At 62.9% G+C, this 13,377-nt stretch overlaps 1 protein-coding gene across 1 annotated transcript in view; it reads left to right on the top strand.

The window, feature by feature from the left end:
* The window catches only part of SHISAL1 (shisa like 1), a 30,581-nt gene that overhangs the window by 7,222 nt on the left and 9,982 nt on the right, over positions 1–13,377 (top strand). The window contains exon 3 of the mRNA XM_054582580.1: positions 4,634–4,951. Within this exon, the coding sequence (XP_054438555.1) occupies positions 4,634–4,951 (318 nt within the window). The remainder of the gene's footprint in view (positions 1–4,633; positions 4,952–13,377) is intronic.

Below are 13,377 nucleotides of genomic sequence, written 5' to 3'. Positions count from 1 at the left end.
CAGGCCGGGCGCCACCCTCCCGCGTGCTCCGGGACGCGTGCGCCTCGGGGACCTGGCCAGTGGCTCCGCCCCCTCGAGGCCTGTTGGGCCTAGAACGCACACTCTGGCAGCCTTGTAAAGACTGGGGGGGTCTGCAGTCCGTGCTTCCGGGTCTGAACGTGCTCCCCCAGGCACAGGGACAAGGACGAGTGCACGTTTACGAGCACTTGGGGGGAGGCGGGGTCTCCCCCTGATGCCGATCGTCCGCGTGGGGGTGCTATCCGTACCGGTGGCCCCCGGTTCCCCATGCGGCAGGGCAGAGGCTTGGAGAGCGTGACCGCGTGCCTGCGGTCATGCTGCGCGCCCGCGGCAGAGCGGGGTCTGTGGCCGGGGCTGGTCCGTAGCGATGAGGAGCGGCCCCCGGGCTGTCCTGGTGCTCGAGGCACAAAGGCTTGCTTTTGGCCCACACCCTGTGTCTCTTTGGGGTCACCTGCAGCTGTGACTCGGAGCATTCTGTGCCCCAGGCTGACGAGCATTCCCCGCAGCAGAGGGAAAGAGCGACGGCAAAACCACAGGGTGACTCCTGCTCAGAAACAGCTGTGACAACCTGAGGGTTTTTTTTGGTTTGGTTTGTTTTTTTTTGTTTTGGTGGTTTTTTTGTTTTGTTTTGTGGGTGGTTTTTTGTTTTGTTTTGTTTTGGCCAAAGCACATCACTGGGCCAAACCTGTTACTAGTGGGGAGGAGGGAGACCCAGGAGCAAGGCCTGCAGGGAGGGACAGCGAGTATCGTGGACACCGCTCCGCCGGCCCTGAGCGCACGTTTCTCCAGGCACTGGGCAGCCTCAGCCCTGCTGTGCGGCCTTGGACAAGTCTCTCTGCCTCTCTGGGCCTACAGCCCAGACTGAGCGTCATCGATGCCTCAGTCATGGGAGCCGTTCTCCCCGGGCCCTTCCTGCTCCAGACCCCAGGTCACCTCTTGAAGCCACATCTGGTGAGCACTGTCCTCCCCGTTTAATAGGCAGGCGGTTTCCCAGGACCATGGCGAGTGCGTTCAGCAGAGCTGGTACTGGCGTTCAGGCCACCCTGACACGGGTCCAGGGTTTGGCCGTTGGGTTAGCCAGCCGCCCTGGCCCGCAGGCTGCCTCCCAGCGGGCCGGAGCGGGGGTCCTCCGGGCTCCGGGGCGGGGGGTGGGTGGCAAGGCTGTCCCTTTGTGACCCCGACGCTGCGGCTCCGGGAGCCCGCCTCCTCCTCCCTCCCCAGGACAGCCCGCCTGGGGCCAAGCGGCTTCCCACTGGCCGCAGCTGCTCCTCCGCTGCCCTACCTGCTCCTGTCCCCGGGGGGTGTCCAGGGATGTTCCTCTATCAGGGAAGGTTGAATTTATTGCTCAGAGAACACCAAAAGAATGCCAATCATGAAATGTCCCAAAATAGGATGAAGAACTGGAGGTTTGGCTGACTTCACATCTTACCCCATAAAACATTGTAACTTCTATTGTAACTTCTGCCCTTTAAAACACACAGACACACTCATAAAAGACCTCTGCATCTGGCTGGAATTAATTTCCAGCTCCCAGACAGCCAGCCGTGGAGAGGGCTGGCCGGGGGAGGCAGGAGCGCTGGCGGGGAGGGTGCCCGCGGCCCGGCTTCCCAGCGGGCTGCCCCCACCAGGCGGGTCCCCCTCGCAGGGAAGTGGGTGTCAGGGAAGGTAGCACCTCCTGCAGGGGTGGCCCCCGCTCCCCAAGATCTGTGCCAGCGAGAACGGGGCCACGGGGAGGTGCGGGGTGGCGGGTCTGGAGCCCGCCCTCAGGCCCTGGTGGCGGGTGAGCCGGGATGCGTGGGCACACCACACTGGTGCGGGCAGCCTCTCTGGATGTTCGTCCTGTCCTGGGCCTTGGGATTTCCCCAGGATTTAGCACAGTCTGAAGTCAGCTGCGCCTGGGCCCGAAGCCCGGCGCGGCTCCTTCTCAGCGGCGCGGCCTTTGGCAAGGGGCTTGGTCCCTCTGGGTTTCGCTTCCTCCCCTGTGTACTGGGCAGCCTGGCTTCTCGCTTGGTGCCGTCGCAAAGCTTCCGGACCACGGGGCACTGGCATGTTGTGATCGCTACAGGGCTATTCACTATCAGTGACCACGCACAGGGAAGATGTGATCTAGTGACGAAGTTAGTGTCCAGGCCCCTGTGGTCACGAGCTCGCCATCAGCGCTCAGTGTGAGGTGGCTGCAGTAGCGTCAGCAGTGGCCCCGGGCTGACCTCCGGGCACACAAAGATAAGACGGGCCAGTCCCAGCCCCGGGCAGGTCTGATCTCAAGGTGCAGACAGTCCCACGGAGCCGCAAAGACAGCACGGTGTGTTCTGGGAAAGGCAGTGGTTTCGGGAGCCCAGGATGGCTTCCTGGAGAAGGTGGCAGAAAGTGGCAGCTGCTCTAAGACAAGGGGCAGGGCCTGCTGAGGGCACTGCAGGCGGGGGCTGAGTTCCAGGCCGAGGGCAGCGCAGACACAGTACTGGAGGCTGCTGTTCTGCCCTGAGGGCCTGGGGGGCACGTGTCCGTATGGGGCGGGGCAGGGCAGAGCTGCGGTTAGACACGTGTGGCTGGGGGCAGATCCTGGCTCTGCCCCTGAAAGGCCGCGAGACCTGAGACAAGCCTTTTAGCTCCCCTGAGCCGGCTGCTCCATCTGTAAATTGGGGACGGGGACCACAGCAATAATCCTCCCTCCTGGGTTGTGCTGAAGGGGCTAAGATGTGCGAAGTCTCTGCTGTCGTTTCCGAGTCCTGGAGATTCCAGGCCCAGCCGTGGTCCACCCGCCACCCCCCGCTGGCCCCGGCGTGGACGCCCTCCCTTCAGAGCAGCGTCTGCAAACAGCTGTCCCTCCCTCAGCCCCCACGGCTGCTGCCCCGGGAGCCCCTGACGCTCACGGCACCCGTGTGGGCTCCTGGGAGGCTGCAGAGAGGGCGCCAGGAGGCGAGGGTGCCGGGACGGGAGCCAGGCCCTTCTCCTCCCTCAGGGACGTCCACCCCCGGGCTCCCGCCGCCGCACGCAGCGCGCCACACCGGCTGCCGGCCGCTGTTCCAGGGGAGGAGTTCCAGGTGTCTCCAGGTGAACGTGGCTTCCCCTTGCCATAAGGCTGGCAGTCATGCCCACCTAGGCCTGAGCAAGCGCCCAAGACCCCTGAGGCCTCACGGATGTGGTGGCTGGGGGTGGGGCCGCTGGAGGGCGGCTGCGACCGAAACTGTCTGGTTACTCGTTCCTCCGGCAGAGACGAAGCCCTGAGCTCCCGTAGTGCCGGCTCCATGTGAGGGCTCGGGGCCTGGAGGGGCCACAGGGGCGGAGGGCGGAGGGCACAGGCGAGCCAAGTGGGCGTCCCCAGCCGGGGCCAGCCCCGGGAGGCGGCCCGCAGGGAGCAGCCGCAGCTCGCTGCCAAGGCCGAGGCTGGGCCGGGGTAAAGCGAGCCGGGAAGGCAGGTGCAGGGACTGAGACCAGGAGGGCTTGGCCTCACCCCCGCCAACCCCGTCCAGGAGACACGCATGGAATCTCCCAGGCCACACAGCAGAGCCAGGCCAGGGGAACCAGGACCAGGCCTCCTGGCTCCAGGCCCAGCTCCCCAGCTCAGCAGGCCTCAAAGGGGCAGTGGCTGGAGTCTGGGCAGGGGCGGGGGGTGCGAAGCAGGTGGGGGACGGAGGGGCCGTCCGGGCAGAGGGCGCGCGTCCCAGCCCCAGACGCCCCTCGGTGAAGGGACAGCGGGGCCGAGCGGGGCCCCGACGATGTTGCGGCCGTGAGCCCCCGGCTGGGCAGACCGTCCGGAGTGGCCTGGCGAAGGGGTCCGCGTGGGGAGGGGCTCGAGGGACAGTCTGAAAGGCAGGCGGCAGGCGGCAGGCGGAGCAGCCGGGACCGTGACGGCTGCATGGGGCTTGGGGGGCGGCCGGGGCGACGCCCTGCTTCCCGCGCTTCTGAGAAGGCGGGGACTCGCAGCAGGCTGGGAGGACGCCGGCCCGGGGGGTGCCCCGGCGGAGCCCCGTGCCCGTGGGGGCGTGAGGCGGGCCCCGTGGAGGCGCTGAGGGACAGGGGCTCAGGCTCGGGAGCTTGGGCCGGTTTGTCCTGCGACAGCAGCTTCCTCTGTGTGCCCTGGGCCCAGGGAGACGGGGCGGAGCTGGCAGCCCAGGGGGCAGGAACGGCGTGACAAAGGCCCCGGGGGTGCGCAAGCAGGGCTGGCAGGTCTGTGAGGGGCGCCCGTGTGGGGGCAGGAGGGTGAAGGGGGGGTCTGCCACAGCCCGGGGGCCCCGCATGCCCGACAGAATTCCTCCCCAAGGGGTGAAGTGGGTGGCATCCCAGGTTTTCAGGGTCTGGCCCCCCCTCCACCGCCCAAAGATCCTCACCCAAGGACTTGGGGTGTGAGGGAGACTCTCAGGCCAGGACAGCGTCCAGGGCAGTGGATTCCAGGGTCTGGGAGGAGGCAGGCGGGGCAGGGCGGGGAGAGGGCGGGGAGAGGGCGGGGAGGGCCAGTGTGAGGACCGGGAGCTGGGAGTCCTCAGGGCCCCTCCCCCCCGGGATCCGGAAGAGCGCCAAGCTCTCTAATCACCCCGCGGACCAGCCCCGGCCTGAGCCGGACACCATCACCCCCCGCCGTCCCTCTCAGCGTCTCTCTCTCTCTGTGTCTCCCCAGCAACTACACCGCCTTGTTGGGAGTGTGGATCTATGGCTTTTTCGTGCTGATGCTGCTGGTCCTGGATCTTTTGTATTACTCGGCCATGAACTACGACATTTGCAAGGTTTACCTGGCGCGGTGGGGCATCCACGGACGGTGGATGAAACAGGACCCCCGGCGGTGGGGGAACCCTGCCCGGGGACCCCGGCCCGCGCAGCCGGCCCCGCAGCCCCAGCCGCCCCCGGGCGCCCTGCCGCAAGCCCCCCAGGCCCTGCACACGCTGCAGGGCGACACCCACAGCCCACCGCTGGTGACCTTCCAGAGTTCGTCTGCCTGGTGAGTGGTCGCGCGTGGATCCCTGGCTGCCGCCGGAGCTTGGAAAGCACCAGGTCATTATTGCCACTGTGTTTGACTTGCCAGTTGCCTGGTTATTTGCCGAGAAAGATTTGAAGTTGCCCATCATAGCAACATGTGCCTGGAGAGGGAAGTCAGGATGAGAGGTGGGAACGGAGCTTGGAAGCCAAGCTGGCCTGTTTATTGCTCTGAGAGCCGGGTGTGAGTCATTACCACTGAGCGTTAAATGGAGGTGTGAGTCTCCTGGCTGCAAAGGCAAAAAGGGAAATTGCATGGCTTTCCACGGTTTCACAAGTCTGGTTAAAGGAAGCAAATCAGTTTGTGGAGGAGAGGTTTTTCAGCATGAAGTTAGAAAGTGAGTCTATCCATCGCACATACATGCTGCATCACGGGAAGGCGTCTGAGGCAACGCAGTGCCGGCAGGCTGCTCAGGGAGCCTCGGGGGAAGGGAAGGAGCCAGCGAGGGGCGCAGGGTCTCAGGGGACTGGCCTTGCAGGGTTGGCTGCTCAAGCAGTGTGTTCCAGTGTGGCTCCTCGGCTGTGACTGCCCCGTCTGCCCGGTCCCCGTCTGGTGGGCGGCGGGAAGTAACCCGGGCTGGGGCCGTGGCAGCAGAGTGGGAAGGAGCAGGGAGGCCTGTGCGCGGCGGAGCAGGACCGTCTGTGTGGCTGGCAGGGGTCAGACCCTGCAGGAGCTGGGCTGAGTGCAGGTGCCCCAAATAATGGCTGGGGGGCGGGGTTCCGACGCTCCGGCGGGGAGGGGCCGTGCGGGAGCTGAGCGGCAGCCACAGGAACCTTATCCCAGGACAGCACCACACTGAGTCCTGGAGGCAAGATGTAGGTGCCCAAACCCGCATCACAGCAGTGACTGCCGAGTCCACGAGCTTTGACAGCAACCCGACCCAGGTTCAAGTCCCAGCCGTGCCATTCAGCCGCTCGTCACTTCAGGCAAGTTACTTCACCCCCTCAACCTTCCCGTCCTTGTGAAGAATGCACCCCCTTTCGCCCTGGGCTTGTCCTGAGGATTAAACGCCCGGCACATAGTAGGTACTCAGTTCGCCATTGCTGCATCCTCACCGGAGACGCAACCACACTAGCGAATGACCATTTAAACAGCAAACGGGTAGTGACCTTTTCAATAATGAATGACTTAAATAATTAATAAGGTACACTTAAATCAGCTTGTGCTTATTGATTGAATAATTGCCCCATCAATCACGCAGGAGACAAAGACCCGGCCTTGACCAGCAAAGCCTGACAAATGTCTGAGGAGCAGGCCCTCGCGGTGAGGGGCTCCTGGTGATGCCGGCGGGGGCGGAGGGAGACGCAGCTGCAGGGAGCGGAGCGTCTGTTGGCCTGGCCCCAGTGGTGGGGTTTTCTCGCATGTGCGTCCTTCGCGGCAGACACCCCGGGCTGTTTGTCACCGAGAGCGTGTCCTAGCCTGACAGTCACGTCAGGAAGTGCCAGGGCGCGTGTGCGCAAGGCTGGGAGGCTCTGGAAGCGCTGCGACCGGCTCGTCTTCCCGCGGTGTCCCTCTGAGGAGCCCCCGCAGCCGGCCGCTGCGCCCCAGGGTCCCCTCTCTCTCGCTTTCTGCTTCTGCCTCCAGACCTCTTCAGCCGTGTGGCCTCTCTCCTTCTCCTCTCCCGCGCCAGCTGTGGTATGGGGGCGAGCCCAGCGTCTCCAGCTCCTGGGGGCCTGTCCGGTCCCCCGTTTCCCCTCACACAGGGGCAGGAGCAGAGGAAAGGCCACAGTGACCCCTGAAATCATGTGACCTTTGCAGGTTCCATGGGGCCCTCAGGCCCTCTGCCCTGACATTGTTGGGGTCCCTCCGCCTCGTTGAAGACACCGTCCAGCTCTTCGCAGAACTCGCGCGCGCGCCTCCCCCGCAGGTGCCCGTGTTCACGCCCGCCGCCCATGACCTCTGTCCGGGTGCGGTGCAGGCATCACATGTCCCCGGCCCTGCGGCCAGGGACCCTGGCGCCTGGGCTCTGCAGGGAGGACACCAGCCGACGGCGAGAAGGTCCAGGACATCAGCCGACAGAAAGGGAGGAGACCAAACATCTTCCCTGGTCGGCATCCTGTCTGGTACCAAGGAGGCCTCCGGGCGGGAATTCACAGACGGAGTGTCCCGAGCGTCCCGAGTCAGGCTGGAGTTCGAAACCCCGGCGCTCCGGCAGGACCAGGAAGCGCTGGGGCCTGTGCGCTCCAGTCCTGGACCTTCCGGCCCCGCCCCCCTGCCGGGATTACAGAAGGCCCGCCCCTCCTCCACCAGCTGTTTCATCTTGTCCCCAAGGCTTTGGAGAAAACGTAGGAGGGTGTTTGCTCCGCATCGCTGCTCCATGGCCAGCGAGTACCAAGGGGCGCCTGTGACAGAGAAGGCCCCGAACCTGAGGCCTTCCCTGCTGTGTGTCCCGGAGGAGCGGCCGTCTCTCTCTGAGCCTCAGCACCTCCCTTGACAGTGGTGATAAGAGGGGAAGGAGGGCCTGTGCTGCGCACACAGCAGAGCCGAAGGGAACACTGATCTCCCCAGGGAGCGGGGAGCACCCCCTTGTCCCTCTACCAGCTGGCCCGCCCCCTTTCCCCTGGGGAGGAGCGAGGCTTCTCAGTGAAGGGGAGCAGGAGGCTTGGCCCCAGGAGGGACGCTAGGGTTTGGTGCTGGGAGCAAATTAGAAATAACAGCCAACCCACCCTGGCCAGGCGGCCCCGTGGGCTGGAGCGTCGTCCTGTCCACGAAAAGGTCGCAGGTTCGATCTAGGTTGTGGGTTTGGTTCCTGGTCAGGCACATGTGGACAGCAGCCTGTCGATGTTTCTCTCCCCCTCCCCCTTCCTCTCATTCTAATATCAATAAATATAAAAAATGAATAAACAACAGCCAACCCTTGAACACAAGGGCGGGCACGCGCCCTGCCAAGAGGTTGGTTGGGGGCTCTGTGGTCCTGCCCGAGCCCCGCGAGAGCATAAGAATGAGGCTTTGCCTGCTGGGTTTGACGCCTCATCCTCAGCGGTCCCGTTTTACAGACGAGGAAACTGAGGCACAGAGAGGTTAGGTAACCGGGCCGGGGTCCCCCAGCTGGTCAGCAGCCGACCCAGCCCCGGCCTCTAGGCTGGGTCCCTCAGCCGGGGAGTGGGGCAGGTGAAGGCAGATGGTGGTCAGGAGGTGGAGCCAAGGTCTCGAGGCTGCCAATGCCTTGGTCAGCGCCCGCCCCCGGCTGCAAGCTCCAGCCAGGCAGGGTGTGCGTGGGGGATGGCGTTCAGGCCCCAGAGGAGGACAGGGCGCGGGGTCACATTCTGGTCCGGAGGGGAGCCAGGAACCGATCTCCCCTGCTCCTGGGCCAGGCCCTGAGCCGCACGCGGGGACGCACCCTCGGTCGCGCTTAGGCGCAGATGGTGGCAATGACCAATCTGCAATGAGGGACGCCTGGGGCACCGGGGCGCCCCTCCTGGAGGGAGCGAGGGCTGGGGTGCGCTTCCAGGATGAGTGGGCGTTAGGCAGAAGAATAAGGGGCAGCCTGTGCGAAGGCCGGGCTGAGGGGTCTGGCCCCAGGGTCCCCACGCGGGCAGCGCCCAGGGACAGAGTGTGGCTCGGGGCTCTTTTTCCCGATCACCAGCTTCTTCTTTGGGCAAAACCCCCTTTACTGATACTACCCCACAAGGGGCCAGAAATGCCCCCCAGCAAGTCTGCAGGGTGAAGAGCCTTCTCTCTTTTCCTGCTCTTTCCCTGCTCCCAGCCCTCGAAGGAAACGAGCTGGGTGCCCAGGACATGCCGGCCTCTAGTGTGAAGGGTCCAGAAGAAAGGACCAGGCCACATGCCAAGTGTCCCCAGTCTGTGCTGCTGGATTTTCCCACGTGGAACAGGCAAACTGTGATATCAGAGCAGAGGCGGAGCCATGGGTGGTCCAGAGTTCAAGTCGCTCCTGAGTCGTCCACCTGGGCAGGTCCTGCAACACGTCACCCCACCCGCCCAGGGCTCCGGGGCCGCCAGGGGCGATGAGAGGCGGGGGGAGGCCCGGCGCCCAGAGCCAGAGCTGGGGTCCAGATCGCTCGTCCTAACTGTTCTTCCGCTGTTTGAGCCACTTGCGCCCCTTAGCCCCCCACCAAGGAACAGCCGTCGTTCCTTCTGTTGACACCTAATGTTTCATTGCAAAAGCGCCCGTACGCGCGAGAACATGGGGAGAGCGGAGGGCACCAGCCTCGGCACCAAGCGCCGCCCAACGTCCCCCACAGCCCCCGCGGCCGCCGGCACGTAAAACTGCGTCGTGGGTTTTTAATTCAACCCCATGTCCTGGCGAGCGTCCTGCCTTGCTGGGACATTCTGGTAACCACCACTTTAATGGCTGTGTTAATTGTCCACTGAGAGATGACGGTCCATCACTCGGTGACCCACTTCCCTGGCCCGGGCCACCTGGGGCTTCCTCGTCCCCACCTGCTCTGGTCCTCCTCCCGCCTCTTCGAGCCTGGCTGGTCCGGGACCAGAGCATCCCCCGGTGCCGGCCTTGAAGCACCGCCCCATCCCTGCCCAGTTGAGGGCCGCCCGGGGACACAGCCCTGGCTCCCTCCCGCAGCCGAGCGCCGCTGACATCAGAACAACTCCACCTGCTGCGAAGCTCTATGTTTTACGGGCAGGCAGAGAGCGGGTCGGCGCCAAGGCTCTCCGAGGCTGGAGGACCCGGGCCCTGACCCCACTGCCCTGTTTTTTGGTAGCCGGGGAGCCCCCCGCAGGTGATTTAGCCAACCCCCCTCAACGGGAACGAGGGGTGATGGGCTCAGCCCCACAAGGTGCTGTCTGGTTACAGGGGTGGAGACGTGGGAAGACCCCTACACATAGGAACTGCTCTACAAATGTCCCTCGTCTCTCCCCGGCATCGCATTGGGGGCGGCAGGCTTTCTGTGATGCTGAAGGAGCAGCCAGCTGTCCCGTGGGGTCCACAGCCCTGTGGGCCGAGTACCATCCGGCCAGCGAGCAATCAACGCGCAGAAAGGGTTTCGGTGCATGAGCAGGAGCTTCCAGGAGTGGGAACGGGCAGTCGAGGCAGAGAGCGGCTTGGGCTCCCTCCTGCGGCCGTGCTAGGCGCCTGCCCAGGGGCCGCCTGGCTGGGGGCGCCTTCCCCCACCAAGGTTTGTAAAATAGTGACAGCTGCCCAACCCGCTGCCCCTTTCCTCCCCCCTCATTTTCTCTCAGTTTCCTCACGGTGCTCACCGCCTGCTGCTGCGTTTGCTTTGTCGTCTGCTGTCTTCTCTGCTGTGAGGAACCCTAGAAATGTGGGGGTTGGTCCATTGTGTGCTCAGCCACACCCCAGCGCCTGGTAGCAGGTGCTCGATAAATGAGTGTGGCGCAAACGCGTCTTCATCTGCCCAGTGCCTGGCGCATAGTAGGCGCCAAGTCAGCTCAGTGAATGAATTGCTTTCTTATCATTAATGACAGTATCTCTCACTTATTGGGGAACTGCTGAGCTAAGCAATTGCAACATACAGAGCCATTTCATGTCCCCGGTAGCATGGCAGCTGGGCCATGTGTGGAGGAGGAAACGGAGGCTGGGGGGAGTTAGCAGCAAGCCCGGAGCTGCAGCCGGAGCCGGGGGCCACACCCAGGTGTGGCCGACCAGAGCCCCCTCCCTGGGGCGGGGAGCAGCCTCTGCCTGTGCTTCTCCTGCAGGGAGTGCTACACCCCAAGGCTGTTCACGAAGCCTTCCCCCCGCGTTTGCCTGAAGACGGGACTCCCTGAGCAGGTCCGGTCTTACCCGCCGCTGGGGCGGGGCCCCGAGGAGCCCCCAAAGCCCGGGAGGTCTGGGGCTCACTGGGGCCCAGCATCAACCCGAAACTCGCTGTAGGTTCCCACCCGGCACTGGCCCAGGGCCGTGGGCTCAGGCTGCGTGGTTGGCTTGGTGTGGTTTGGGGTCGTCATCCTTCCTCTTGCGCCATCTGTGAAGGTCCTTCCCAGCCCTTGGAATCTTTCTGGAACGCCGAGGAGCAGCCGGGGTGGCCAGGTGGCCTGTCCATCCACATGGCAGCTGGCCACCTGTCTTCCTCCTCTGGAAACCCCAGCCCCGCAGAGGAGGGCCCAGCAGCATGAACAGCGCGCGGGCGGCTCACAGGCTGTTTGAAATAGGATTTTACTTCAAAAACCTCCCGGCTGCACCCCAGCGAGCCTGCAGAGCAGGGACTGCGTGGTCGCAGAGTCCAAGCTGAGTTCAGCTCCCCCACACTTGGTAGCCAGGCACCTCGGGAAGCCGTGCAGCTGCTCTGAGCCTCGGTTTCCCCAGTGAGGTTCAGGACGGGCCAGCAGGGGACAGGGGCCTCACTAAGTGCTGAATGTAGTCGCCGTGGCCAGGAGCGCCTGTGCAGCAGAGAGAGGAAAGGCCACGGGGCACCTCCCCACCCTCTCCAATGCAAGCCTCTCCCGGTGTCTACTTTCCCACGCACAGCTTTTTTTACTCCTTCCCAATAACGCCCGAAGGTAGGTTGGCGCAGTTTTTTCACTTAGCATTCAATTAGCCGTTACCCTGCCATTTGACTTAATTTTCCTAAATACCATTTTAGCAGCTATCCGGTGGTCCAGATCGCCTCGCTGTGCTGGCAGGAGGTGAGCCGTCCCCGCCAGGGAGGCATTTATATGGCTGACAGTTTTGTTGTGTTTTTTTGTTTTTCTTGTTTTTGTTTTTTAACAAATACCATTGCAGGGGAGACACTACGGGCGGAGGCAGCAACCAGTGTAAGTGTTGATGGTTTTTCCTGTTCTGAATGACGGCCTCGGAATAGACTCCCGGCCGGGCAGGTATTGAGTCAAGGGGCATGACAGCTTTTCCGGCTCTTTCTGTCGGGGCAGCTTCATTCCCGAAGCCGCTGTCCCCAGGTGCGGCTTTGGAAGACGTCACGTCACTTCACAGCCCTGTCTCCAGCACCTGGCACCCTCGTTGGGACACGTTTGCTGTTTTTCTGATTGTCAGGCGCCTTCCCTGTCACTTGTTAATTAATTGCGTCTCCTCTCGGGTGGGCCGCCCGGTGGTTTTGCTGTGCCCCAGCACGGGGTAACGGCGGTCAGTCCCATGAAGCCGCCTGTCTTTCCCAACCCCCACTCCTAGGGGTGCCTCTCATCCACATCACGCTCTCCCGAAACTATTTACTTAATACATTTTTAATTGACTTTAAATCAAGTTGGTTTTTTAGAAATCTCCGACTTGCTTTCAGCAACCGTATCTTCGGTGGAAGAGCGAGGCTTCCCTGGTGCACATGGGAACAAACCCGTAATCGCAGCCAAGGTGTGCTGGGGCTGCCGCGTCCGGGCCGTGAGAGCCAGTGGTTAGATTTTCAGGAATTTTGGGAGCCTGTTGTTAAACACAGCCACTAGCAAAAATGAAAGGATACAAACTTACAATTAAGTAAGTTCTATTAAACACACAAGTAACAGAGCCTGCAAGCTTTCCACTTCCTCATGGTTTGGCTGCTGTCCACGAACTCTTGTATCCGCATAGTGAAAAACTGTATCCGGGTGGCCGCCCCACGTCTCTTCCCAGCCCTGAGTTCAGCAACCGTCTATGGGCAGTATTTACACCACAGAAATGGGCAGCAAATGCTAAGATCAGGGCTCTTTTTCCCACTGGAGAACTGGTCGTTCAGGGTTCGCTGGCACCCAACAGTCCATAGAGGCTCCAAAGCTCACCCATTCAGCCCCTCGGATGACCGTCTGCCCCAGTGCCCTGTGCTCCTCACTGTGGAGAAGGGCACGTGCTCTTGTGCATTTGTGCACTTGTGCAAGCAGGAGCCTAGTGCTTCTGGGGACGCCACCGGGCCAGGGTCGCTGGGACGAGAGGCCAGGTGGTCCTGGAAGGGAGACTCACCCACCCGCCCTTTGCAGCTCCTGGTCCCTCCGAGTGAAGAAAGCAGGGAAGACAGGAAGCAGAAAGACGGGGTGGTCAGGCCACCCCGTCACACATCTGCCCTGGGTCCCCGGAGGGAACATCTCAGGCTGTCAGCCCGTTGCAAACGCCCCAGCTCCGTCTTGCTCTTCTGTCTCGGGAGCAGCCCGGGCACCACAAATCCACTCGTTCCTCCAACAAGCACTGAGTGAGGGCTGCCTGTGCCCTGTGCTAAGTGCCGAAAATAAACAATAAGGAAAAAAATTAATGTATTCAGACACAGGGAAAATGTTTCCTATCTTAGGAAAAATGTCGGAGAAGTCACTTTGAAGATGCACGGCTAGAATATGCTGTACTGAGCTTGGCTGTCCACAGCCGCTCTCCCAGCTGAGGGTCTGCTGTATCTGGGCTCGGTGTGGGGGTGAGCGAGGGCCTTGGGTCTGGCCGGCCGGATCCGCCGACCCTGTGACCTAGGGCGGCCATTCGTTCCTCCCACGCCTGTATGCCTGCCCGTGAGACTAGGAGCGTCAAGGGGAGGGAGATGTGCCTGTTAGGAGCC

Source organism: Pteronotus mesoamericanus, unplaced genomic scaffold, assembly GCF_021234165.1.
Source record: "Pteronotus mesoamericanus isolate MK-2021 breed Mesoamerican mustached bat unplaced genomic scaffold, CSHL_Meso_final contig_702, whole genome shotgun sequence".
In the NCBI taxonomy this organism is placed as follows: Eukaryota; Metazoa; Chordata; class Mammalia; order Chiroptera; family Mormoopidae; genus Pteronotus; species Pteronotus mesoamericanus.
This window is presented reverse-complemented; position numbering and strand designations above follow the sequence as displayed.